The sequence below is a fragment of the Apium graveolens genome, chromosome 2, assembly GCF_009905375.1.
Source record: "Apium graveolens cultivar Ventura chromosome 2, ASM990537v1, whole genome shotgun sequence".
NCBI classification, from domain to species: domain Eukaryota; kingdom Viridiplantae; phylum Streptophyta; class Magnoliopsida; order Apiales; family Apiaceae; genus Apium; species Apium graveolens.
This window is the reverse complement of record NC_133648.1, coordinates 304,999,258-305,026,628: the sequence shown is the minus strand read 5'-3', so window position 1 is coordinate 305,026,628 and position 27,371 is coordinate 304,999,258. Positions and strand designations below refer to the sequence as shown.

Sequence of the window (27,371 nt, the reverse complement as noted above, 5' to 3'; positions counted from 1 at the left end):
GAGTTATAAAACAGAAGTGACGAGCAAATCCCAGATTCATTTCCTGAATCAGGGTTCTGTCTGGTTTTGTTAACATAAAACTCTTCGAGGGAGAATGCCGTTAATGGCGATCAAATATAAATTGGACTGGACACTAGAACCAACATATGCACTATACCCTGCTGATCAGTCAGGATACAGTGCAGATCTATACCCAACTGTAGAAACCCACCGATATATAGGATACCCAGACACTATGGCCTAAGGGTCCGGTCCATCCCCGACCCATAGGATCCAGCTCATCACTGGCCCTCACAATAACTATCCAACCTGTAGAGTATTTTGATGTCAAATCATTTTGATTTCAAAACATCCCAACTCAGGGTTCGCAAATAACCCGAAAGAATAGGTATTTGCTCAAGAGGTCAATCGATAATATAGGAACAATAATGAAAAGAGATTGCATAATTAAGAGTAATTGCAGTGATATATAAAACAGTTAACTATTCTGAACTTAGAATAGGAATGAAGTAATTGCAGTATGTTATGAGAAAGTTCAGGAATACTTGCCTTGATAAGCTTTAATCACTACTACTGGTTAACCTTGGTTCGACTTGAACGTTTGGCTTTATCGTTAAACCACTAGTCTATTCTGAATACGATCCCAACGCTCAGGTCACTAGATCATTCTTAATCCGATGTCAATCCTTGGATCTTCCGTCTAGGACCTACAGGGTTAAAATACCCTAATTCAGATAATCGCTTAAGCTTAACATAATATTACTATCACTTCTACCCATACGATTTCATAACCCGACTTGTATTTATATGTATTATTGAAATACACATAGCAATTATGGTTCACATCTCCCACATTCGGTTCAATATTTGTTTTCGGAAAGTACGTATACTCATTGGTTTGAAAATAACAAGGTAATTAATTATAAAATATTTTGTTACAACATATAACCAGGTTCGTATAATATAATCATATATCTTCGTTTGATGTCTCCGATAGTTATAGGTTACGTTCCCATATTTTCGGAATTAATTTCTCAAAAATCGGGCAGCGTCTCCTTTGTTTATCGGTCTACCCGTCAAAATAATTCGACGTCAGTCACAATCAACAACAACAACCACAACCAACTATTCCAAATTCGCAAATCCCAACCACCAATACAATTTCCGTTATTAATTAATATTATCCATAATTTTCGTTCCGGAATTAATTTTACAAACTAATTCTATTTATTTATAATTTAGGACTCAGATTAAAATCATCATCGTCCACCGTCGGCTCGCTGAGGCTCATCGCCGACGGCTGTAAAATTCGCGGGTTTCCGTTTATCGGACATCCTACGTGAATTTCCTCGGTTAATACCATTCATTTCCGCACGAATAAACATTTATATCATGTATATATATATATATATTATTTTTCAATAATTCCTGCATAAATAAAATAATAATAAAAATTCAGTCAAAACAACCGAACAGAGCACAGAGTCACAGAAACATATTCACAAACGCGCGCCACACGCCAATCGGACAAGGAAAGGAAAACAAGCACAACCAGGAGCTTAACCACGGCAACACACAGGAACCACACACAGATAAAACGCACACACACGCTCACACACACACACACATTTATACACATGCACGCTTATACATATAATCGAAGGGAAGCCACCAGGCCTCACTGGAATCGGGCGGCGGCTTGACCAGAAAAGAAACACGGCGGCAGAGAACTCAGGGAAGACATGGAGGAGAAGAAGGGAAGAGAAATATAGGAGAGAAAATCAGGTAAAAGAAAATAGAACAGGTAGAGATCGAGAGAGAAACGGAGTGAGAGATCGATGAGGGAGAGGAGAGACGCGACGGGGGGATTAGGGAGAGAGAGAGAGAGAGAGAGAGAGAGTTGGTTTTTGAGAGAGAGAAAGGCAAGAGATAAGGTTAAATGTATTTATCAAGTTTCGTTTCGTTATTAATCGACTTTGACACCGCGAATTTGATAATTTTAACGAATAACTTACGAGTAGAAGTAACCCGATAATTCAGGAAAATAGTTTTAAAAATCCCAAAATAGTTAAAGATAATAATATAAAATTCTTGAAATTTTTAAATCATTTTTGGTACGCAACTATTACCCGCATTTAACGATTCAACGAACGGTCGTGCGGGTGAATTTGATCCCCAAAATTTTCCAAAATAAATTTTAAAATTCTCGGAATATTCCAAACTTCATAAAATATGAATTTCGTAAATTTTGAAAAATTATGGAATTAAATACTGATTTTACCATTAAATGCACTCAGAAAATTATTTAGAGATAAATAATAAATAAAATATTGATTTCTAAATTTTGTAAATTCCTAAAAATAATAAATGAAATTATAAAACAACAAAAATAATTTTAGAAATAATTTTAGCATTCATGAGAATAAATATTCAATAAAATCATTTTAAAAATAAAATAAAGCCATACAGCTCAATAATTAATTATACAAGTAATATTCGTATCTAACAATCATAAACAATTAATAATAAATCAACGCACAACTGATAGAACCATCAAGTATCTTATTTATTTAATAATTCCATAATTACACTTATATATTGGATCCGAAAATAGATTACTTAGCCGCTAAGTAACTATAAAGACGATACGATTTTAATACCAAATTTGGATAATTATTAAAACAGAGTCTCTTATAAAACACTTTATACAAAAATAAGGTGATAAAACCTCGCCTTTCGAGAATACGGGTTTTATCGATCTATAAAATGATTAGCGTATCGAAAATTTCACGCCGGGGCTCGTACGGGTCAAACCGTATCCCGGATGGAAAAAGTCAAAACACGGAACGTGTTCAGAATTATCATATTATGTTAGGAAGGAGTTTTTGGAAAAGTTTGGGGCTGTAAAAAGACAAAAATAATTGAAGTGGGACGATTTCTGATCCAAAAAAAGTAATTTTATAATTATTTAAAAATAATCATTATTAATTCTATAAATCTTTATAAAATCATATAATGATCCAAAAATTGCCAGAAAATACCAAAATTATCTATATTTAATTCTGGATAACGAAGAATGAGAATATCCTAATTATATCAGATATCAACACCCATATATTAATATCAATCATCAAATAATTCCTCAAAATTCACATAATAATCACGTAATAATTATTTATTGATAAAAATTATTACACAATATTTCCCGGACGTTATACATACTAACTTCTAGAAAAAGTATTTTTCTGGATAATCTGAATCGTATAATAAAAAAGAAACTCAAGTAGTAATTTGACAACCAAGTTTTTAAAACTTGTTTTGTTCAAAGGACTTTTAGAAAAAAATTGTTAGGAAAATCGCTTTTGAAAACTGTTTATAATTTTAAAAATCATACACCTGGTCGTCATTACTATATGAGTTGGTTGTCATCCTTCTCAACCACTACTAAGTATCAAGTTAAGGAAGTATTCAGATAAGAGCTCATTCATTTCCATATCTCCTACCCATTATTAGGCCCATTTTACTTTCTTTGGTCGACAAAATTCCAGTTACCGTTGCATATTATATTATTCATAACTTCACTTCTAGTATTCCATACTGGTAACACTCCCATCATCATGTCTTACGATTTCTAAGTATAACAGGTCTATCCAGTAATCATCAAATCTATTTAATAAATCAAGGCCGACTAATACCGCATCACATTACTACTATACGCATCATGCTTGGTCATAACACCATTACCTAATTCCAAGAAAACTCTCGATCTTCCAATCTTCTCAAACTTTTTTTTTGAAATCAATCTCGCTCACTTCACAAAATAATCATGGGTGGCATATTCACCAGTAGCTCCATATAACCTGATAGCAGCTATTCTCCGGAACACACGAATCTTTTCTCTGGGTTTCTTCTCACCCTTCTTAATATCTCGTGTACTCACCATATGTTGTAGCTCTCGAATCTATTCTCATAGGTGCTATTACTTTATCAGACGGGTTTTAAACTGATGGTATAGAATAAGGCATAGGGTAGACAGAAAAGATGTGCACACAGCTGAACATCTGGTAGAACCAGAATCAGTATGTGGGGGATTCTCGAATAGGTAGCCTCGCATCAGGGAATGAGATAATAGCTTGAAAAGGTGCAACCGTCACCACAAGAGGTGATATGGCTAACACCTGTGGAAGAGCATGGTGTGAATCAGATGATGGTCCTCCGAATGAATGCTCGGAATGGTCAGACGATACCAAAATAAAAGAATTTGTCATCGCTGCTCTACTTGAGACTATCCTAGACCTCATCACCTCTTTGATGGAGCAGGTTAGCAATGTCATCCGTGCCCGCATTCCTTAACCCAGTGTAGTGTGCAGAGTCAAAGTGATCAGACTAGGGTTTTCATTTAGCAGCACTTTTGGAGGATTAACCTAGTTATGAATGATTAGTCTTGATAATTAGATGATTATCTGCAGTAGTACTTTTAGGATAGATCAGATCATATGATGTAATTCTCTTTCATGTATTTAGTTGTTGTACTCTCGAACCAATAATTATGTATATATTTGTTCCTTTCGGTTCAGATCAGTTCTTTTGTGATAAGATCGCTAGTTTATTCGTAACACTATTTGCACTGTTAACACTTAATAGTGTCATGAAATATAAAAGAACTGGGGAATTCATATTTTCCGAGCATGAAATGACTGTACAAGGGAAAGGCTTAAGCCAATTTGGCAAAACCCCATATAAAAAAAATTCAAAAAAAATTCCAAAACATTATGCCACCACGAGAAATAAGATTAAGGACAAACCATAAGTTTGATAATCAGGAAGGTCACAATCAAGATAGAAGGAACCCGTAACATAATATAGTGGGAAATGAGGATTATAACGTGCAGGATGACCCCGCGTATGGGGAGAAGGATGAAATATTTCATACTAAGGAAATAGAAGTCAAGCAATAAAGGGAGAACCTTGACGGTACTCCTATGAGGCAATTTATGGACCTGCCTAAATAAAACTTAGACTATCATCCCCAACCCCCACCCTGAGGAAACAATTCTATGGAAAATACTTTCAGGACCTTTAAGTCGCTTAAGCTTTTAGAGTTCCAAAGAACAGCTGGCCCAAACAAGGCAAGAGCCTGGCTAAAGGGATAGAAAAATTATATAAGGTTCTAAATGATTGATGAGGAGCAAAAGACTGTTTTGACACTTACCTTCCGAAGGCAGAGGCCAACCACTGGTGGGAGGCCAAGAAAGAAATAGAGACAGTAAGGAAGTTTTAAAGACAGACCAAAGGCGGACGATTATGATGAATTATGAATCTAAGTTTGTGAAAGTTGTCGAGGTTCGTTGTGAGGGACACAAATTCAAAATGACGGGATGTTTAAAATCAATGATTATGCTATGTTGGTTCATGAAATGATTATAATAGAAATTAAAACAAAAAGGACTGAAAGGGAAATGAATATAAAGGGAATAGAGTTTGAGGAACGATAAGGGAGTTAGGTATGTGGAAGTCCTAAGAAACCCTAGCAATAAAGATAGATAAGTACGTAATCATCAGGGGAATGGTGATTGACCATGAGATAAATTTGAGATTGAAGGCATAAGCGACATATATATTTAATCCCCTTTAAGTTGGGAGAATTCGATGAGACTTCGAGATATATCGATGGTTTAATAATGAGACGCGAAAGGACTGAGGAGACAAGAAAGCATGAATTTATATTATCGAATGAAGGAAGTTGACCTTCAAGGATATGAAGTTTATTTAACACATGTGACTTGATACCTATAGGGGAGACGCCAGGTATATAAGATATAGCAATTTGAGATGACTGTTGAGATAAATAACAGAAGTAAATGAGGATTGAGTAATAAGAAATTCACGTTGAACATGACCAATATCTTCCAGAACATTCTTGCTACCATTACCAAATCAGGAAAGAAAAGCGGATAACCATTATTATCTTTTTGGGGCCATATGGATTGACCTCAGTTAAAAAAAAGATGTTACCATGAAACTAGGTATAGCCTATCAAGGTGGGAATGATTGAATAAGATACCCTTATCAGGGATAGATGATTTGATTTATCCATAGAAGAATGTAAGTACCATTTAAAAATGGAATTGAGGATAAATCATTGATAACTTGAGATGAACCCTGAGGGGATGCATAAGGGTAGCATTTCACCCTTAAAAGGGATATTATGAGTTTTGAAAGTATGAATTAGAGGGATTACGGTAGCAACAACCTTTAAAGATCAGTGGAGAAAGTTTTCAAAACTATATAGACATAATGGTTATAGTAATAGTAAATCATTTCTTGGCATGCCCTGTACCTAGGAAATACAGGAGGAATTATTAAGGGATAACCTTGGAGATTTTAGAAGAAGAAAGGTAAATTTAAGTTTTCAAAATAGAAATTTTGGGTAAAGGCAATTTGACATAATAATAATAATGATGCCAGGTGATGAACGTGTTAACCCATGAGAAAGTATAGATCGAACCAATGAAGGTCAAAATTATTTAAAGCAAGAAGGACCCAAGATAAGAGACGTCCTAAGTCTGTTGTGATAATGTTCACATATAAAAGATTAAGGCAATAACTTATGGAAAAACGGTGATATTTTTTTCTCTCACCAGAGCTTAAGGAAAACATCTTCACATGAGCAGTAATTAAAAATAAGGTAGAAGAGCTAGTTGAAAGTGGTTCACAAGATATTGATTGTAAGGAACTATTATTAGAAGGATAGGCCAATGAGGTGGCTGACACTTTGAGTATAAGAGAGTAATTATAAATGCTCGTGCCAAAGGAATATAATAATGATTGGGTGAAACCATGAAAGTTATATTATGGTATGGAAGTTTTACATTCCTTCTGATGATTGTGTGATGCTCAATCGTATTAGTAGTTTGGTAAAGATTTAATTCATGTTATCACTGTAAGCGGGCTACCTATCTTGAGATAAGCCAAGACCATGTTCCAAAAAGGACTAATTGAACCTTTGAGCTTCAGGTCTCCTATTCAAGATATATGATTAATAATTGTATTAACCTGCTATCGTTGCTTAGATTGAAGCTATTATGCAATTTTATCTGCTACATGTCATATCGACATCAAGTTCGGAACATGTTTTACATGGATCACGAATGGTGATTATGTTGCCTCCTTGGAAGATTTGGATACGATAGCTATGGATTCCATATGATTAGTTATTTAGATCTCGAGGAAAGCAAATGATTGCAATAGATCAGCGATAGACTATAGTAATGCAATAATTATTCTGTGAATAATGAGATGATAAAAACTGCGAGAGATGCATTGTAATGGATGTTAGGATATGATTACCAATAATCGAGTTATGAAGATATATAAGTTATCGTTGATAGACTAACTAAGTAGATTATTTACCTATTGAATATTTCTTCCTTCTTATCAACAAAGAGTAATATTACTATACGAAGGAGGTTGTGATGCAATGTAGGATTCTAGTAACGATGATGTCGAGTATGAAATCCCAGATTCAATTTTAGATATAGATGGATTTTCAAATGTAATTGTTAATAAGATCAAAAAAGAGCATGGGTCCATAGAGTAATCGACGAAGTAGCAAAAAAATATTCAGATACGTGAAAATATGATGTAGTAATACTTGATATTGATATGTATATATATTTAGTTTTCCTTTGATAAACCTCTATATTTCAGAAGTAAATTCCAAGCCAGATATTTTGTGACCATATATCTTTTTATAATTCTCTTAAACTTTTTCTTTTCATCTTCTTACAAACTGAGAAGAACAAGCCTTCCAGAAAGGGAGGTATTGCCGAATGACTATCTATATGGTGATAGAAGCCTAGTAGGATACCACATGTTGTTTATTTGCTTGTCAAGTACTAAAGATTGGCCCTCTTCTGTACTAACTATGCAATATAACAAGTTTTCATTAATCATAGTGGTCTCTCAATAAATTTTTTTACTTCTATATGTTTGATCTAGCTTTCAATGATAGAAGCGTCTAAAAAATGAGTAGTATAAGTGCGTTTGTCTCCGAAATCAAAATGCGTTCGTGATACTAAGGTCGACGCAATTCTTAAAAGGTTATAAAACACTAATGAGTAAAAGTATATCCAGCATAGTATTATGTACAGAAAATAGCAACGATTACGAACTGGAATAGAGCGGGTATTGAGAAGCAAAGGCTATAGCTAGAAGATATGTTGAGGGTCTACGTGATAGACTTTAAAGAAAGTTGGAATGATCATTTATCATTGATCAAGCTTTCTTACAATGATCGATTTATGTCAGTATTGGAATACCACCTTATGAGGCCCTTTAGGGAAGAAGATGTCGATCTCCCTTATATTGGGATGAAGTTGGAGAGCGCAAGATGCTCGGGCCCGAAGTTGTCCAACGAACCAAGGATATAGTGGATCTAATCAAAGGATGGTTGGTAGCAGCCCAAGATCGATAGAAGAAATACGCCGATTTGGCCTGGAAGGACAAGGAGTATGAAGTAGGGGACCTAGTATTGTTAAAGATGTCCCTTTGGAAAGGACTAATGAGGTTTGGTAAGAAAGGAAAGTTAAGCCCGAGATATATCGGACCATTTGAGTTTTTGAGACGTATTGGGAAGTTAGATTATGATATAGCCCCACCCCCAAACCTGCAACAAGTTCAAAACGTGTTCCATGTGTAAATGTTAAGAAAATATAATCTGGATGCCAAACATATAGTGGAATACGAGCATGTAGACATGCAACCTGACTTAACCTATATGGAGCAACCAGTGATGATTATAGATCAAAAGGGACGCGTGCTCTGGAACAAGGATATCAAGCTAGTCAGAGTTTTGTGGTAGAACCATACCGTGGAGGAACCAACTTGAGAGTTAGAAGGCACAATGCTAGAAAAGTATCCCCAATTATTTTCTACTTGATTCCGGGATGGAATCCTTTTAAGAAGGGGAGACTATAATAACCCTAGTTTTTGGAGTTTTTGAAACCCTAGTGAATAGTACTTTTGTTTCAAAACCCTGATAAATAGTGAATTGTGTTGATTGTGAAATACTATCAGACGAACATATATAGGGGATCTTTTATGAAAATTCTGAGTACATAATAGTATTTTGTAATGAATTTGAGTGTATGTAAAGGTTGTCAAATTTTGAAAACGAACACTTTGATTTATCCTGAAAATCTACCAGAAACTGAAGGAATTACGCATAAGATGTTAAGATTAAGGGAATTAAATCTAAGGATCATAAAAGAGAATGAGTAGAGAGATGAAAGATATTGAGAAGGTTTTTAAGGAAGCCCTAGTGATAAGATAACGGATATGTTCCCTCAAATGATCAATGAGAATGTAAGTTAAGCGATCCGTAAAATAAATAAATGACCAAGAAACAAGCTTGTCAAGTGGCAAGGGAGATTAACCAAGTGGATTAGAACAAAATGACATCATCACACCATAGGAAGTGGACATGTGGCAAGGAGGTGATGTAAGCAAGTGACCTTAGCATTTGATTAAGTAAAATCAAGATATTAAGCAAGTTAACCACTTGATTAATTTGAAAACAAGCATTTCTCCCATATTTTCCAAGGCAAGACATGCAAAAAACTCATCTTCCTCCCCCTATTCGAAGCTCTCGGCTTCTTTTAGTAAAGAAAGTATGGAAATGTAAAGTCCAATCTCCACTCCATCATAAATCATAAGGTAATTCCCATGGCTTCTTGGTGATTAAACATAGTTATCCTAGAGGTTTAAGCTTCAAAATCCTTTCCTAGCATGCCTAAATAAATCATAAAAGATGATGATGATGATGATGATGATGATGATGATGATGATGATGATGATGGTGAATTGTAATGAATAGTAACTTACTTTGGTTTTTTTAATTTTTATGAAAGATTAAGGTGTATAAGCAAGGATCAAGGTTCTCTTAGGAATTTCAAGGCTCTTGTATTGTATTAAGAAGCTCCAAGGAAGGTATAAAGACTCAAAACTCTTAGTATTAAGTTGGGTTTGATTGAATTTTAAGGATGTTTTGATGATTGTTAATGGATGAGAGGATTAAGCATGATTAGTTATGTATGTTAAGTTATTGTTGTTGATTATTGATCCATGATTATACTTATTGTTAAAGTTATGATCCATGGATGTTTTGACTTAGAAATTGGTGAATTAGGGTTTTGTTTGATGTTGGTTGATGTTGGATTGTTGTTGAATTTATTGGTTGAATGGTTCGTAAGATTGAAAAGCGTTAGTTATATCCATCATAATGCCTAATTTTACACTACCACTGTTTGTTTGTAAAATTGGAGTCCAAGAACCCACTATAAAACCTTACCACTTCCATGATAAGATAGATTATATTTTAATATTTGTTTTGGTATTAGATCAATCGGATATACAGGTTAGGAGAAATAATCATTTTAAATAACGGCGCTTCGCGAAACCACCTCGACATTACGAAGTAACTTTGAAACTGTTTAAGACCCCTAAAAGGCTTGTTAGATCACGAAACTTTTATTTAAAGTGTCTAAGGAAGTTAGTAAGGCCATCACGAAGGTTTTGCGTTAAAAAGTTTAAGTGTCAATTTTATAAAAAAATTAAAGTCGAGGGTGCGCAAGCGAGAAATGTTAATTAACAGCTTGAAAACGAGTGTAAGTGTTTATGAGAGTAAAGCTTAGTTTTATAAGTGACCGAAGAATAATCCCGAGTCATGTTATTGTCTATAGGGTATCAGACCGATCCTAGAACCACTACCATCCCCGGACATTAAGGCAAGTTTTCAAACCCTACGACTATTTTTGTGATAAATGCAAGTAAATGCATGAATGTTTGAAATATAGTTTTGTGATATAAATGCATGTATGATTTTGAACCGAATCTTATGGCTTATCTATGCATGCATGTTTTAAAATTTTGATATTTCAATAGAGAAATACAATAGTTTAAAGTAGAGCTTACGAGCGACATAATACCTATGCTAGTGATAAGTGATATTTTGCTAATACCCTCGGTATATGATACACGAATTGGAACATTATACTTTAAACCGAGAGAAGATATTCCCGAGTATGTTGCATACGATTTTTCAATAACTAGTAATCGAATAAAGTTATTCGATGGTTTTAAACCATAAAGTGATGTTAGTGTGTGTGCCCTAGAGATAAAACTATTATATTTATGTTATGAGACATTTGGATTATTAATTATGATTGTACGGATTATTATCTTAAAAAAAATATATCTTTATGATATAATTTATGATTCTACGGATAAAGATATCTTTCTAATTCTACGGATTAAACCATAAATCTCTTGATTTACATACCATACCCATGAAGGTTCGATACCCGTGAAGGGTCGACACCCACTAAGGGCCGATAACCGAGAAGGGCCAAAAGTATCCCAAGTCGTGAAAAGACCATTATAACTTTCACTAAAATTTTCAATCGGCCAGATTGTCAAAATGAGCCATAAGTCGATGAGAATCCTCGTCGATTAAGGGCAGAATCCTGGTCGAATTTTCAATTCACTAGAGTGTCAAAATTACCCATAAGTGGATGAAAATCCTCGTCGATTAGGGTTGAATCCTAGTCGAATTTTGAATTAACCAGAGTGTCAAATTGACCCAAAAGTCAACGAGAATCTTGGTCGCTAAAACTCGAGCAGTATTCCTGGAAGTTGGGGGGAACTATATGGATAGAAAATATATCCTAAACACACATTAAATGTCACATTAATTACACTCGGGCTTCTTGTCCGAAGTCCAGTACAGACATGTCTAGTCCGAGCTCGTAGCAGACTCAAGATGACCCATGTAGACAAGGCTCACCAGTAGAGGTCGTCAAGGTCCACGTGTTAGTGTGTGAACCCTAGAGACAACACTATTATATTTATGTTATGTGACATTTGAATTATTACTTATAATTCTATGGATTATTCTTTAGTAATTTATTATATCTTTATTTTTTATGATAAAATGTTAGATTAATAAATGTCCTTGGAATTTGATATGTAAATCTATATCTCTAAGTACGTGACTTAGAAATGAGATTGTGAGAATAATATTTATATTCCTCAAGGTCCCTAGTCAAGTATTATTGTTAAGGGACAATAATAAATACATTGAGACTAGTGTGTTTGTTGACTGTTGATCACATATCATTGATCATAGGTATGGTGATACTAAAGTTAAAACACAGGCATATGTATTAGATACATGGTGCTGGATTGACCCGTTGTGAGATACTACATGTTTATAGTGTTATAAGTTAATCTCATAGTGATGATGATGTATTGGTCCTTAGACCTGAAGTCATTATATTTCTATACGAGAATTAATACACTTTGATACTATTGAAAGTTATCCTTGACCGGGTAATAATAAAAGTAGACATTGGGTATATTATGAATCGTATTAGAAATATGAAAGATCTAGATAGGATTTAACCCTCCTATATTAAGAAGTGATATTTTTGGCCTCTTGATTGAGTAAGACTATAAAATGCATGGTCGTGCTCAAATACTGATTTGTTTAATATTTTACTCATTGATCAAGGAAACAAGGATTAAACGTTAACAGGGGATGACACAATGCATGTCTCGAGTTTAATATATAATATAAGGCTGAAGGGATTATATTACATTGTACATTATTCATGAAAGGTTTAATTGAATCACCGAATATTATTATTACTTGGGTAGCAATGATGTATTACTAGATGTCACTCATTATTTATAATTTTATTGTTAGAAAATAAAATTATGGCCAACGTAATAATAACCTAAAGGGTCACACACAATGAACGTTTAAGCAAAGTGTTTTTTAAATTATGAATTTAAATATTTTATTAATATTAATTTAAATTTAATTATTAAATTAATTAAGTGAAACTTGATTAATTATATATATTAGAATTCGAATTTAATAGTAATCAAAACCCGAAATCATAATGGGTTTTTAGAAGCCCATTAGGTTTAGAGTTAAGCCTTAATATATGTCTCCCCTATGTATACATTATGATGTATAGTTTTAGGGTTACTGGTCATATATTCATTTTTGAGAAAAACCCTAGCAGCTCTACGTTTTAGAGAGGCTAGAGAAAGAGAGAGAGAAAGAGGCAATCTATTCGGCTAGTACCGCCTCCGGTGATCGTTGGACGATCGTATATTCGTGTGGATATCTTTAGAGAGAAGATCTTTGCAAGGAGGGTTGTTGTGATTCATCAAGCTAAGGAATTCCATTATTATCATACAGAAAGCTTTATTAAGGTACATGATTCTATTCTCCATAATCATCCAATCATTATACATAGATCCTGCGGTAGGGATCCGATTTTTTTACTTAATGGAGCTTTTCATTGGGTTTTGTGCTCTAATTGCTAACAAGTGAATATTATTTCGGATAATCTTTTAATATTTTAATTATGATCTATTATTATTATTGAATATTATTTTGATAATTCGAGTATAGATTTTACTCAGGAATAATTATTTAAAGACTTTTAAACTCTGATTATTTTAGTTAAATATATTTTTTAATCAATAATTATTTAAGGAATATTATTCAAATATTCTTTAAAAATTTGTAAATGAGATTGACAAATAATTTATATTACTTAAATCAACTTTACCTTAAATGTTTTCAAAAAATATTTTCGAACCTTATCAGATGGTTTTAAAAGTAAAGACAGGATCCCAAACCCCGTTTTTAAATTTAAATCTTCTTTTACAAAGGTGATTTAATAATCGCTCAAAATATGGGGGATCTTGCTCAGTGTTGTATTTTATAGTCACAACGAAGTTGCTGAATAGATAGAGAAAGAGAGGTTTTGATTACTTACCCATCATTTGGGAAGTAAGTCATTAAGCAAGTTAAATCCATTAACAAGCACCGCTTGGGAAATATTGGTGAATTTCCCAGTAATAAGTTTTTGTGTTGCTACCAGTCAACCCACATTCGTAAATACTTTTCCAAAATATCTAGAAGTAATTTTATAAAAATATTTTACCTACCAACGAGCTAATATACGCTCGGGGTATGGCGATTAATTTCGGTTCTTGTTATAAAGCTTGGATTCTTCAAGGAACTGAAAGTGCCCGACACCTAGTGTGTCCGGATAAGGGTAAGAGGTTGTGGGACAGTCCACCAAAGTGTAAGAGGTTGTGGGACAGTCCATCAAAGCGTAAGAGGTTGTGCGACAGTCCAGCATAAGGTCCTAATGCGGCCAGGGTGATGACCGAAAAAGGAATCCGTCCTTCTACTAGTAGAAAAGTAAAGTGAATGATACATTTCCAGATCAACAAGGTATCGTGGTTTATTCCAGAGGTTTCCTTCTTCCAAAATTTATTGGGATTCAACTATGTTTATACTTTACATAACAGATATTTCCAAAGAGTTATGATAAAGATATATATATATATATTTATATATATATATATATTGAAGTATCTAGTAACTTCCCCTTTGAACATATATCAAGATAATGTTACCTTATGCATGGCAATGATTTTCAGAAAAATGTTAAGACAAGGTTAGAAATATGAGATCACCTTGTAACGTTGTATTATACAGTTTATATTTTTAAACTATGTTCATACATGTATAAAAGAAATTTTCAATGATTACGAAAAGATGTATATTGAAGTAACTTGTAACTTTATCTTTTAAAATATATTGGAACTCTGTTTCATTATCCATAACAGAGGATTTCAGAGATTGTGAAAGGTATATATATTGAAATATATTGCCACTTCTTCGTGTTAAGATAATGAACTTAGTTCAAATTTGCAGGATTAAGACTTTCAGAAATACTATAAAAATGTTCTGTATACTGTTGATCAGTTATATGTTATTTTGGTGGGCTGTGTTGCTCACCCTTGTTTTATTTTATTTGTCACACATCAACAGCTAGACAAGATGAATATGACCAAGCTCCCAATTCATAGATGGATAGGAAACGTTCCACAGTTTCTTATAGACGTTGATGTTGCTATAACTGAGGTAGGAATTACCAATAAGCTAGGCTTTAAACTTTTGGTGTACCAGACTTATGTATAATTATGAATCATGTAATATAATGGCAAGGAACATGTAAACTTATTCAAAAATCATTTTGAGTTGCAATAATTTAAAATTTTTGGATCATATCACTTGTACTTCTTCGGTTTCCTCTCTAGAACCATAACTTGTTGGTGTGTGTATATTGGGGGGTCACTACTAAGAAGAGAAATTCCCCCATAAAGCTGCATGTAGTAGTTAGTTGTTAATTTAAGATTTAGTGTTATTATTGGAAATGGAACTCGTGACAACCCAGATCCCGGACCCCGGATTTTGGGGTGTTACATGAACTATCCAAAGATTCAAATATGTACTTTAAATTATCATCATCAAAAAGTAAAAGAACTCCATATTTATTTGTCACGTGATTATAGAATCGGTGTGATACCCTTAATCTAAATATATTCAAATATATGTTGGGTTTTTAGTAAACAACATTCACAAGCTCTTCATATTTGAAACCAAAGTTCAACTTCACACAGGCAACAACATTTCCATCATATGAAATACCAATTACGTTATCATGAACAATATTACCACCATAATATAACTATCCACATACATAATTAACATTCGAAGAAGCCATTCTGAACATAAATTTAAATTTACGAAATAAGTAAAACATAATTACCTTATGAAGAAAAGGAAATTGATGACAACATTCATAATTTATCCGATTTGTGGTATAGAAATAGAGTTTAATTATAATTCAGAATAGCAGTAACAATAGAATAATAGGAGTACAGATATAGTGTGGTCTGGTACTGTTATGCTTATTATTTATACGCACTGGTACAATGCATAATATTTTTTCCCTAAAAGAGAATTTTTATGTATTTAAGCAGACTACGCATCACACTTCTGCGTGTTCTGAATACGCATGACGCACATGCATATTACGTGGGCATTTTGGTTGCTTCCAGCACCAATCGGTATTCTGATGGGTATTGTGGTTTTTGTGCTTAAAAAAGGTAACTTGGTACTTCACCCTTCACGAGCAATATACTTTATTTTATTTAAATACGCCTATATATTATTTTTGTGTAATAAGATAAATAATGATATGAATAGAAAATATATCCTAAAGATAAATTAAATGTCACATTAATTATACTTGTGCTTCTTGTCTGAAGTCCAATACAGACCTGTCTAGTCCGAGCTCGTAGCAGACTCAAGACGGCCCATGTAGACAAGGCCCACCAGCAGAGGTCGATAAGGTCCACGAACACAAGCTATTCACGGACCAGCCCCAATACGGCGGGAAGAGCAGAGACATGTGTCCTAAACAGACTCAAAATCCTACACAGAAGGTTCTAGAGTTCCTTCCCTTAAAGGACTCCTAATCGCCATCTAAGTTGGAGAATTGTTCACCAAGTCTCCCAACGGAAGTCTAACCCTAGACTCACCTCTATATAAAGGGCTCTACCCCTCAACCAAGAACTACGTTTTTGGCTTGATTCTCTACTACACATAGATACGTAGGCATCTTTCAAGGACCGATAGTCCCGAACGCGAGAGCAGCCATTAAAGCTCGAAGCTCACAAACCCTAGCATTAATTACTAACGCACTCTAGTTTTTATTTCATAACATTTAGCTCCGTCTGTGGGAAGACTACAACAACCATGGTGAACACACGGAGCAGAAACAATAGTGGAACAGACACTCATATCCCATCATGAACAATCGCATCAGTGATAGAAGTAACACCGCACTCAACTTATTCCTCCATCCCTCTACTCAAGGAGGAACCCTGGTAGGGGAAACTGAGGCTCAGCCATAAGGGACGAATCCCCCGGCTTCTCAAGGGATGAATCCCTAATTTCAGCAGCTATATGCACCTGTGAACCCTCAACCCGTTGGGTATGAGTACTCGACGATCGTGACCATTAACCCCTCTTATGGGATACATTTATACCCTGAGGTTGGATGAAGTGGACACTCTAATTGGAGTGAAGCACAAGGGCGGACGCCCCAATACATACGTGGCTTGCCTCTTACCCCAGAGGATCGAGATTTTTCTGGACCCTATTCTAATAGACTATGAATTATCGGACGAGGAGGTCGCTCCAAGGATGAGGATTGCTGGTAAAGAGCCGGTGCCTAGTACCAACCAGCGGCCTAGGATCACCCAAGGGACGAATCCCCAAGATGTCCAGGAGATGATCAGGGCTCATGAAGCTAAGATCCAAAGGCTGAAGCGTGACCTAGAGGCGTACCTGACCCCAAGACCCCCACTTGCTATGAGGCGGAGAGATCTTCCTCCAATCATAGACCTGGATAGTCCAATACCAAGAAGGGATTTTGCCCCAAGGGCTGATCCAAGTGATCTTATGCCCCTAGGAGATCCTGATGATCCAAACCCACCATTCACTAATGAGATAATAAATGCTTGCATCTCAAGGAAGTTTAAGATGCTCACCCTCAAAGCATAATATGGTACTGAAGACCCTGCTAATCATGTCAGGATGTTCTCTAACGCCCTATTGTTACAACCCGTGAATGACGCTATTAAGTGTCGGACTTTTCCTCAGACCCTATCGGGTATGGCTCAAAGGTGGTGTGGCCGCCTGCCCCCAAAATCTGTTAAATCCTTTAAGTACTTGAGCCAAGATTTTATCAAGCAATTTATTAGTGGCAGAGTACGTGAGAAGAGTTCAGCTTCCCTCATGGGCATAGTCCAAGAAGCAAAAGAGTCCCTGAGAGACTACTTGAACCGATTCATGAAGGAGGCTTCAAAGGTCCCTAATCTTGATGATAAGGTAGGTATGATAGCCCTATAGTAAGGGACTAGAGATAAGTTCTTTAAGATTTCCCTGGTCAAACGCCCTCTTCAAAGCATAAGGCAGCTCCTGGATAGGTCCGGAAAGTATATCAAGCTGGAGGAAAGTATAAAGAAGATAACTGTGAGTAATGAACCTGCTAGAAACAAGAAGCGGAAGACAGATCAGGAGTACGATGCCAAAGACAAGTATCCTCGAATTGGAAAATTCCCTAACTCCTCCTCTTCTAAGAAGAACCAGCAACCAAGGTTCACTGAATATGCGCGGTTGAACGCTCCAAGGAGCCAATTTTTTTATAGAAATTGAGATGGACAAAGAGTTCAAATGGTCAAAGCCACTAAGGGGAGACCCCGAGAAAAGAGACAAGTGTCGATACTATAGGTACCACAAAGAGGTTGGTCATGATACTGATTACTGTAGACAACTCAAGGATGAGATTAAGTATTTGATCCGAAGGGGAAAATTCGGACGTTTTACCAAAGGTGAAGAGGCTGGAGGCCAAAAAAGAGACAAAAACCGAAGATACAAAGATCTAAGGGGTAACGACCGAGATCGCAACCCACAGCCCTGATGGCCAGTAATTAACATGGTCTCAGGAGGTCCTACGAAACCTGGGACTAAAAGGAACTCTCGAAAAGCGTATATGAGAGAGGTGATGAGCATAGTTGGAGAACCATCTAAGCACTCCAAGTCAGAGATGACGCTTGAATTTGGTGACCAAGACCTTGAAGGTTTGAAATTTCCTCAGGATGATCCTCTGGTTATCACTCCGATGTTCAAAAATTATCTTGTTATAAGGGTCCTAGTGGACAAGCCCCTAGACCCCTTAGACCTGAAGAAGGTCACGTATATTGGGGTATCTCTAGACAAGCCCTTGAAGGGCCAATTGACAACTTTCCTACAAGAGAATGGTGATGTGTTTGCTTGGACAGCAGCTGATATTCATGGAATTGACCTGAACCTTATAACTCATATGTTGAATGTTAACCCGACTTGAAAGGTTGTGAAGCAGAAGAAGAGAACTTATGCCCCTGATAGGCTGGAAGCCAATAAACAGGAGGTCGAGAAGCTCTTAAAAGCTAGATTCATTAAGGAAGTGCAATTACCTGAGTGGTTGGCCAATCCCATAATTATTAAGAAGGCCAATGGGAAGTGGAGGATGTGCATCGACTTCATTAAATTGAATGATGCTTGTCCCAAGGATTGCTACCCCTACCAAGGATTGATACCCTGATCGATGCCACCGCTGGACACGAGATGCTAAGTTTTATGGATGGCTTCAGTCGTTATAATCAGATTAAAATGCACAAGAATGACACCTCCAAGGTATCTTTCATAACTGACTTTAGTGTGTTTTGTTATATTGTTATGGCTTTTAAACTTAAGAATGCAGGAGCTATTAACCAAAGGTTGGTAAATAAGATATTTACCCATCTAATTGGGAAGACCATGGAGGCCTATGTTGATGACATTTTAGTCAAAAGCCTAAGCAAGGCAGATCATTTTAGTCACCTCAGAGAGGCATTTGAAGTACTGAGGCACCACAAGATGTTGTTAAAACACCGCCAAGTGTACTTTTGGTTTTGGGTCTGAAATTTTTTTGGGTCACATGGTCTCTAATAGGGGAATAGAGGCCAACCTCGATAAGAGCAAAGCCATCCTAGATATGGAGCCACCACGCTCCATCAAGGACGTCCAAAAGCTGACCAGGAAGAATCGCAGCTCTAGGGAGGTTCATCTCCAAGTCTTGAGACAAATGCTTGCTCTTTTTCAGAACCCTTAAGAAGTTGAAGAACTTTGAATGGACAACTGAGAGCCAAGAGGCCTTTAAACAGCTAATGAAGTACATGAATGAATTCCAGTTGCTGGCTGAACCAAGTCCGGATGACACTCTTTATTTGTACCTAGCGGTATTTGAACAAGCCGTGAGTGCAGTCCTCATAAAGGAAGAACAGAAACTCCAGAAACATGTATACAATGTAAGAAAGGTGGTCCATGGAGCAGAGTTGAATTACTACACCATAGAGAAGTTCACGCTTGTTCTCATTACAACCTCGAGGAAGTTGAGACCATACTTCCAGGCTCACAAGATCAAAGTCCTAATGTACCAAACCTTGAGGAACATTCTTCATAGCCCCAAGGCTGGTGGAAGGCTCATCAAGTGGGCAATTGAGTTAGGAGAATTTTACATCAAGTACCAGCCTCGAACGACCATCAAGCCTCAGGCCTTGGCAGACTTCGTGGTCGAATGCACCATTAATGACCAAGAAGTTGGGGGCCATGAGAGAGTAACCCCAGAAGGAGGAGAGAAAGAGAAGGATAAAGACACGACTCTGAAAGAGTATTGGGTTCTCCATTTTGACGGAGCGTCCAAAATAAAATCTAGTGGTACAGGTGTAGTCTTGCAAAGCCCCGATGGGTTCATGATTGAGTATGCTTTGAAGTTAGACTTCCCAACTATGAATAATGAAGCAGAATATAAAGCATTAATAGCCGCCTTAGGCTTGCCTAGAGCCGTGAGGGCCAATAACCTGAAGGTATATGGAGACTCAAGACTTGTAGTTGCTCAAGTTAATGGAGAGTTTGAGGAAAAAGATGATACTATGGCAAAGTACCTGAGAGTCGTGAAAGGAATACTGGCTCGGTTTGATAAATGGTACACTAAACATGTTCTGAGAGAGGAGAACACTACGACGGATGCCCTTTTCCAGTTCACCTCGTCTGAAATCGAGAATTATCCGAGAAGTATCTACTTTCAGGTCCTGAAGACCCCTACTATTTATGTCATAAATATGATAGCACTGGTTGGTGTGGAAAGTTGTTGGATATACCCGATCAAAACCCACCTAGAGACTGGGTGGCCCCCCTACGATGCCCAGGAGGCACGCAATTTATCAGTGAGAACATTGAGATATTCGTTGACTGAAGGCCTTCTCTATAAAAAGTCCTTTGTCATTCTGTATATGAAGTGCTTAAGACCTCTTGAAGTAGATGAGGCGCTTAAAGAAACCCAAGAAGAGATTTGTGGGCAACACTTGGGAGGCAGGGTCCCCCGCTCACAAGATAATTCGATTAGGGTTCTACTGGCCAACTATGCTAGCCGATGCAAAGGGTTATGTAAAGAAATGTGACAGGTGCCAGAGGCATGCTCCGATAGTATGACAACCCAGAGAGGCTTACATCTATCAACACACCCATCTCTTTTGCAATGGGGGGAAATGATATATTTGGACCATTTTATGTAGCATCGAAACAGAAGAAGTTCATTGTGGTAGCCATAGACTACTTCACAAAGTGGATTGAGGTTAAGGAACTAGCCAAGATAAGCACCAAGCAAATTAACTGATTCTAATAGGAGAATGTTATATGCCTATTTTGGATCCCACGTATCCTTGTTACGTATTATGGGCGATAATTTGATAATGCATAATTCAGAGAGTACTATGATGATAACAATATAGAGCTCCACTTCACCTCAGTTGCTCACCCACAAGCAAACGGAAAGGCGAAAGTTGCTAATAGAATCGTCCTTGATGGACTTAAGAAAATGGTTGAACGCTTAAGGAACACTTGGGCAGATGAGTTGATGCCTATACTATGGGCATATCGTACCACCTACAAAGTGACTACTGAAGCTACCCCATTTATGCTGGCTTACGGAGTGGAGGCCGTGGAGCCCCTCGAGATCACTCATGGATCCCCTAGGATTGAAGCTTATGATCCATAGACCAACGAAGAAGGTATGAGGCTCGCTCTCGATATCATTGACGAGGTCAGAGATGAGGCCAACGCCCGCAATGTAGAGAATCAACGAAGAGCCACCCTCTATTATAATAGAAGGGTTAAAGAAAGGTTCTTTCAGCAAGGAGATTTGGTTCTAAGGAAGACTGAGGCATCGGGAGTCGGGGAGAGAGGAAAGCTAGCCCCTAACTGGGAAGGGCCTTATAAGGTGAAAAAGACATTAAGACGAGGATCCTTCAAGTTGGAGACCCTGAACGGTGATGAAATGCCCCGCACTTGGCACGCTTCAAAGCTAAAGGTTTATTATGTTTAGTAAATTGGTGATGTGTTCCTATTACTTAGTATTAAGTTTATAAATAAGGTCGACGAAACCATCTTATGTAAGGGTTGAACCTGTTTCTCAGAGATATTATCTATTATGCAAGTTTATTTCTATCATCTTGTCTACCAATTTATTAAGTACGAGCATCTAAAGAATGCAAGTCACGAAGGACCAAATACTGAAAATAAAAGACAATTATGAAATGAAATCAAATGAAGTGCATAAATAAAGATCCCGAAGGATCACAAGTTAAGTCCCGAAGGACCAATAGGTTACAAACCAATATAGTTCGAATAAAAAAGTTCTAAAAACAAAGCCACGTGTGGCGATCAAAGCCGCACAAGGCTATCACAGTCACTCCTCAGAAGAGTCCTCCTCTTCCTCACCATTACCCGCTCCCTGACCTTCTTGCTCCCCCTCCTCTTCCTCATCCTCCTCGTCCAAACTTGCCACTAAGAAGGAGCTGCTGCTCCCTGCAATCGGCTCCCTAACTCTCCCGTAAAGAGCTACTTTAAAGTTGGGGCTACCCGAAGGGGCCTTGCCCTTAGAACCGGAAACCCCATGGCTGGAACTGGATTGAGGCCGTATATGGGGAGTCTCGGGCACGGACCCGGAGGCCTTCCCGGATGGTCCATAACAGGTAATGACCAAGGGAAAGATAGGAGACTCGGGTCGACAACGTCCAAAAATAAGCCTTGAGTATCATTGACCCCCTCTTCCAACCTAGAGCAAGGTTAACAAGGTGCATCTCATCGTTGTGCTCATCCATTATCCTAGTGAACGACGAAGATCTGTGTTAGGAGTCCACAAGGTCTTTCCACTCCATCTTCCTTTTCTCCTCCACCTTAGCGCACTTCCTTTCTAAGGTAGCAATATTGTCCTCTTTTTCATGGGATTTGAACTCACATTCGTTTGAAAAGACCTTCTAAGGTAGCAATATTGTCCTCTTCTTCATGGGATTTGAACTCCCACTCATCCGAAGAGACCTTCATCTTGTTTATTGAGGTCTGCAGCGCTGCATAGTCACTTCTCATCTTTATACTCTGAGTGGAGTACGCGGCGAATTAAGCATTGGCTTGACAAGGAGAACATAGAAAAAAGTTATAAAAATTTGAAGTCGGAAGGGCCGAGTCCCCAAGCACGAGGCCTAGGCGGACCAGCATAAAACAAGGCCCTTTGGCCGAGCAGGGCCCCCTGAAGGGGTGATTCTTGTGAAATTTCTTCAAATTCTAAAAGAGTGCACTTAAACAAAAAGTTTATACAAGTTGAAGTATACCTGGTACAAGGCATGAGCCCCCAACATCTCGTCCTCAAGAAGTTTGTCTCCAGATGAGACATGCAGAAGGTCGGCAGGAGTAACACGGTTCATCGACCACTCGAGGGCTAGACCCGGACTGCCGAACACTGAGTTATTGGTGGAGATGCCCCATTAAGGTTCCCTAGGGATCCTTGCACTCCCTTCGAAGTTTTTGGTCCTCTTCTGGCCAGATCAAGACGTTTCAAGGAAAGCAAGAATCTTAGGGACACGGTTCGCCTGTTTTGCTGCATCCCGAGGCATTCTTCCCGTGACAGCATCGCTCTTGTTGGCCTTGGTGTCAAGAGCCTCAGCAGCTGAAATAAGAGGAACGTAAGACTAGCCTTGGCCGACCATCCAATAAATTAAGGCCTTATGGCCGACCAAGAGCCTCTGTAGGAGATCCCGGAGGGCCCCAAGACCCATTAAGGCTAGCCCTATCCGACTAGCCAAGTTCAGAACGTCAGCGTGAACAAGTTCCGTGAAGATCAGAGGGTTCACAGAAATAAGTTCCGTGAAGATCAAAGCGTTCACCATGATAAATTCAGAGTACTTTTCCTCCCGGTCGACCAAACCACCCTGAGAGTGGCCCTGAGGCCTACTAAGACCAAGCCTAGACAACCAGGCTAAAATTGAATCCTTGAGGCCGACCAGGAGCCTCTATAGGAGAGCCCTGAGGCCTTCTAAAGTTCTTCCGGGACCCTCATGTGAAGTCTCTTAGAAATTTCTTGGAAACGATAACTCCCAGCGGAACTAAGTTTCTTGAAGACTAGAACGTCTACGAGAACGAGTTTGTTGGAGTACAGAACATCCTACAAAGAAAGTTTGGACAAGTTCAATGAAGTAAAAGATTTCTTATGGAACAAGTTCAATATAGTACAGAACGTTGAGTAGAACGAGTACAGAACGTTCGATAGAATGAGTACGGAACATTCACTGAAACAAGCGTAGCAGAACCACGAGGAACTCTAGGGCAACCATGAGATTAAATCCATGGATAACCAAGAGTGAGAAGAGCCTAGAAAAGTGCCTAGAAAAGTGCACAAAGGGCTTGAGTCTAAGTAGAAGGTTTTAAAAAAAAAATTGGAGCAAACATCCCTGGCCAACAAGGGACAGGAGGACCTGCCCCTAGCCGACCAGGAGGTGGCCGACCTCTTGTGGCCGAGCAAGCCACAAAAGAGGCCATGTGGCCAAGCAGGACTTCCTACAGCAGGAGGTCCCGCAGAGCCTCGACGACCCCGCTGCGAAAATTTATAAAAAAAATTGCAAAAAATAGTGAAAAATAGAAAAAAAAAATTAAATTTTCAGGATTTTAAGATTAAGCCTCGATTAGGGCCGATTAGTGTATATTACGCGTAATTAATCCGAATCATGGGGAATTAATGACTCATGTGATGAAATTAGCCCCGGTTAGAGCCGTTTAACCGATTCACTCACGTGATTAGTATAAATTAGGGATAATTATTGTCTTATGCATGAAGATTAGTCCTGATTAAGACAAATTAGCCTCGATTAAGGCCAATTATTCCCTTTTTAGCCTCGATTAGGGTCGATTAGCCCCGATTAGGGCCGATTAGCCCCGATTAGGGCCTATTAGCAGCTTTCACCCTATAATTAACCTTGACGAAGGTTAGGGGGTGATAAATGCTCGCTTTTTAGTCCCGGATAGGACCCTTTGGTGTCGAACAACATTGATTAGCATGTGCAAATACCTTTAATGCGTATACTCGCACTATAAAAGTCGTTGTAAACATGTAGGTCACTCCATACTTTATGATAAAACGGAGATACCCATGAAGGGACGACACCCGTGAAGGGCCGACACCCATGAGGGTCCACGTGTTAGTGTGCGTGCCCTATAGACAACACTATTATGTTTATGTTATGTGACATTTGAATTATTAATTATGATTCTATGGATTATTCTTTAGTAATTTATTATATCTTTATTTTCTGCAATAAAATGTTAGATTAATAAATGTCTTTGGAATATGATATGTAAATCTATATCTCTAAGTACGTGACTTAAAAATGAGATTATGGGAATAGTATTGATATTCCTAAAGGTCCCTAGTTAAGTATTATTGTCAAGGGACGATAATAAATACGTTGAGACTAGTGTGTTTGTTGGCTGATGATCACATCTCATTGATCATAGGTATGGTGATACTAAAGTCAAAACAAATGCACATGTATTAGATACATGGTGTTAGATTGACACATTGTGAGATACAACATGTCTATAGTGTCATAAGTTAATCTCACAGTGATAATGATGTATTGGTCCTTAGATCTGAAATCATTATATTTCTATACGAGAATTAATATACTTTGATACTATTGAAAGTTATCCTTGACCGGGTAATAATAAAAGTAGATATTGGGTATATTATGAATCGAATGAGAAATATTAATGATCTAGATGGGATTTAGCTCTCCTATATTAAAGGAGTGATATTATTGGCCTCTTGATTGAGTAAGACTATAAAATGCATGGTCGTTCTCAAATACTGATTTGTTTAATAGTTTACTCATTGGTCAAGGAAACAAGGATTAAACGTTAACAGAGGATGAAACAATTCATGCCTCGAGTTTGATCTATAATATAAGGCTAAAGGGATTATATTACATTATAAATTATTCAAGAAAGATTTAATCAAATCACCAATTATTATTACTTGGGGAGCAATCAGACCCGACAATTTTGGACACGATACGACACGACTTACACGACACAAAAATTTAGTGTTTGTGTTTGCATTTTTAGTACACGACACGAAGTACATGAACACGAAAGTACACGGTCAAGATTTAATGTCGGTTTTGTGTCTAACCTTCGAGTGCACGACACGCCACGAAGTATACGACATAAATAAATATATAATAAAATTTTAATATTTTTTATAAATATATGTAGAATTATAATAAATGTATGCATATTTATTTTAAAAATATTATTTGATTTCATTATATTCTATAGAATTGAGATCTAAATATATATTTTTTATATATTTCATAATTTTTTTACCTAAAAAACTTATATTTTAATTTATATTAGTATAAAATTTAATATATATTAATATTCAATTAATACGACATACATGACACGAAACGACACAAAACGAAAGTACACGAACACGAATGTACACGAACACTAAACATGTCGGTTTTGTGTTTGACATTCAAGTACATGAAACACGAAAATATACGACACGAAAGTATACGACACGAACGAATTGCCAGGTCTAGGAGCAATGATGTATTACTAAATGTCAGTCATTGTTTATAATTTTATTATTAGAAAATAAAATTATTGCCAACGTAATAATAACCTAAAGGGTCACACACAAAGAGCGTTTAAAACAGAGTTTTATTTAAATTATGAATTTAAATATTTTTATTATTATTAATTCAAATTTAATTATTAAATTAATTAAATGAGACTTGATTAATTGTATATATATTAGAATTCAAATTTTATAGTAATATAAACCTAAAATCAGAATGGGTCATTTTTCAGAAGCCCATTAGGTTTAGGGTTAGGCCTTAATCATCACTCCCCCATGTATACATTAAGATGTATATTTTTAGGGTTACTTGTCACATTACGTTTTTGAGAAAAAACCCTAGCAGCTCTACATCTTAGAGAGGCTAGAGAGAAAGAGAGAGAGAGAGAGAGGAAGAGGCAACCAAATCGGCTAGTACCGGCTCCGGTGATCGTTGCACGATCGGACGTTCGTGTGGATACCTTGGAGAGCAGATCTTCGCAAGGAGGGCTGTTGTGGTTCATCAAGATCAGAACTTCCATTACAATCAGAAGGAAATATTTATTTAAGGTACATGATCCTATTCTCCATAATTATCAAGTCATTATACATAGATCCTGCTGTAAGGATTCAAAATTTTTGTTTTTCGTTGCGTTTTATTTCTTTAATCCCTAACACCACGTACACAAGATGTTCACGAACTAGGCTCAATACGGCTGGAAGAGCAGAGACATGTGTCCTAAACGGACTCAAAGTCCTACACAGAAGGTTCTGGAGTTCCTTCCTTTAAAGGACTTCTAATCACTATCTAAGTTGGAGACTTGTCCACCAAGTCGCCTAATGCAAGTTTAACCTAGACTCACCTCTATATAAAGGGCTCTACCCCTCAACCTA

The 27,371-nt window shown here is 37.0% G+C and overlaps 2 protein-coding genes across 2 annotated transcripts; both read left to right on the top strand.

The window, feature by feature from the left end:
• Positions 1 to 19,692: 19,692 nt before the first annotated feature.
• Positions 19,693 to 20,985, top strand: LOC141702692 (uncharacterized). Its single transcript, XM_074506322.1, has 2 exons — positions 19,693 to 20,248; positions 20,330 to 20,985. The coding sequence occupies exons 1-2, from the start codon at positions 19,693 to 19,695 to the stop codon at positions 20,983 to 20,985; spliced, it is 1,212 nt and encodes a 403-aa protein (XP_074362423.1).
• Positions 20,986 to 21,062: 77 nt separating this feature from the next.
• Positions 21,063 to 21,581, top strand: LOC141702682 (uncharacterized). The gene is made up of 2 exons (XM_074506315.1): positions 21,063 to 21,187; positions 21,290 to 21,581. Exons 1-2 carry the CDS (start codon positions 21,063 to 21,065, stop codon positions 21,579 to 21,581), a joined length of 417 nt encoding a protein of 138 aa, XP_074362416.1.
• The last annotated feature ends 5,790 nt before the right edge of the window (positions 21,582 to 27,371 follow it).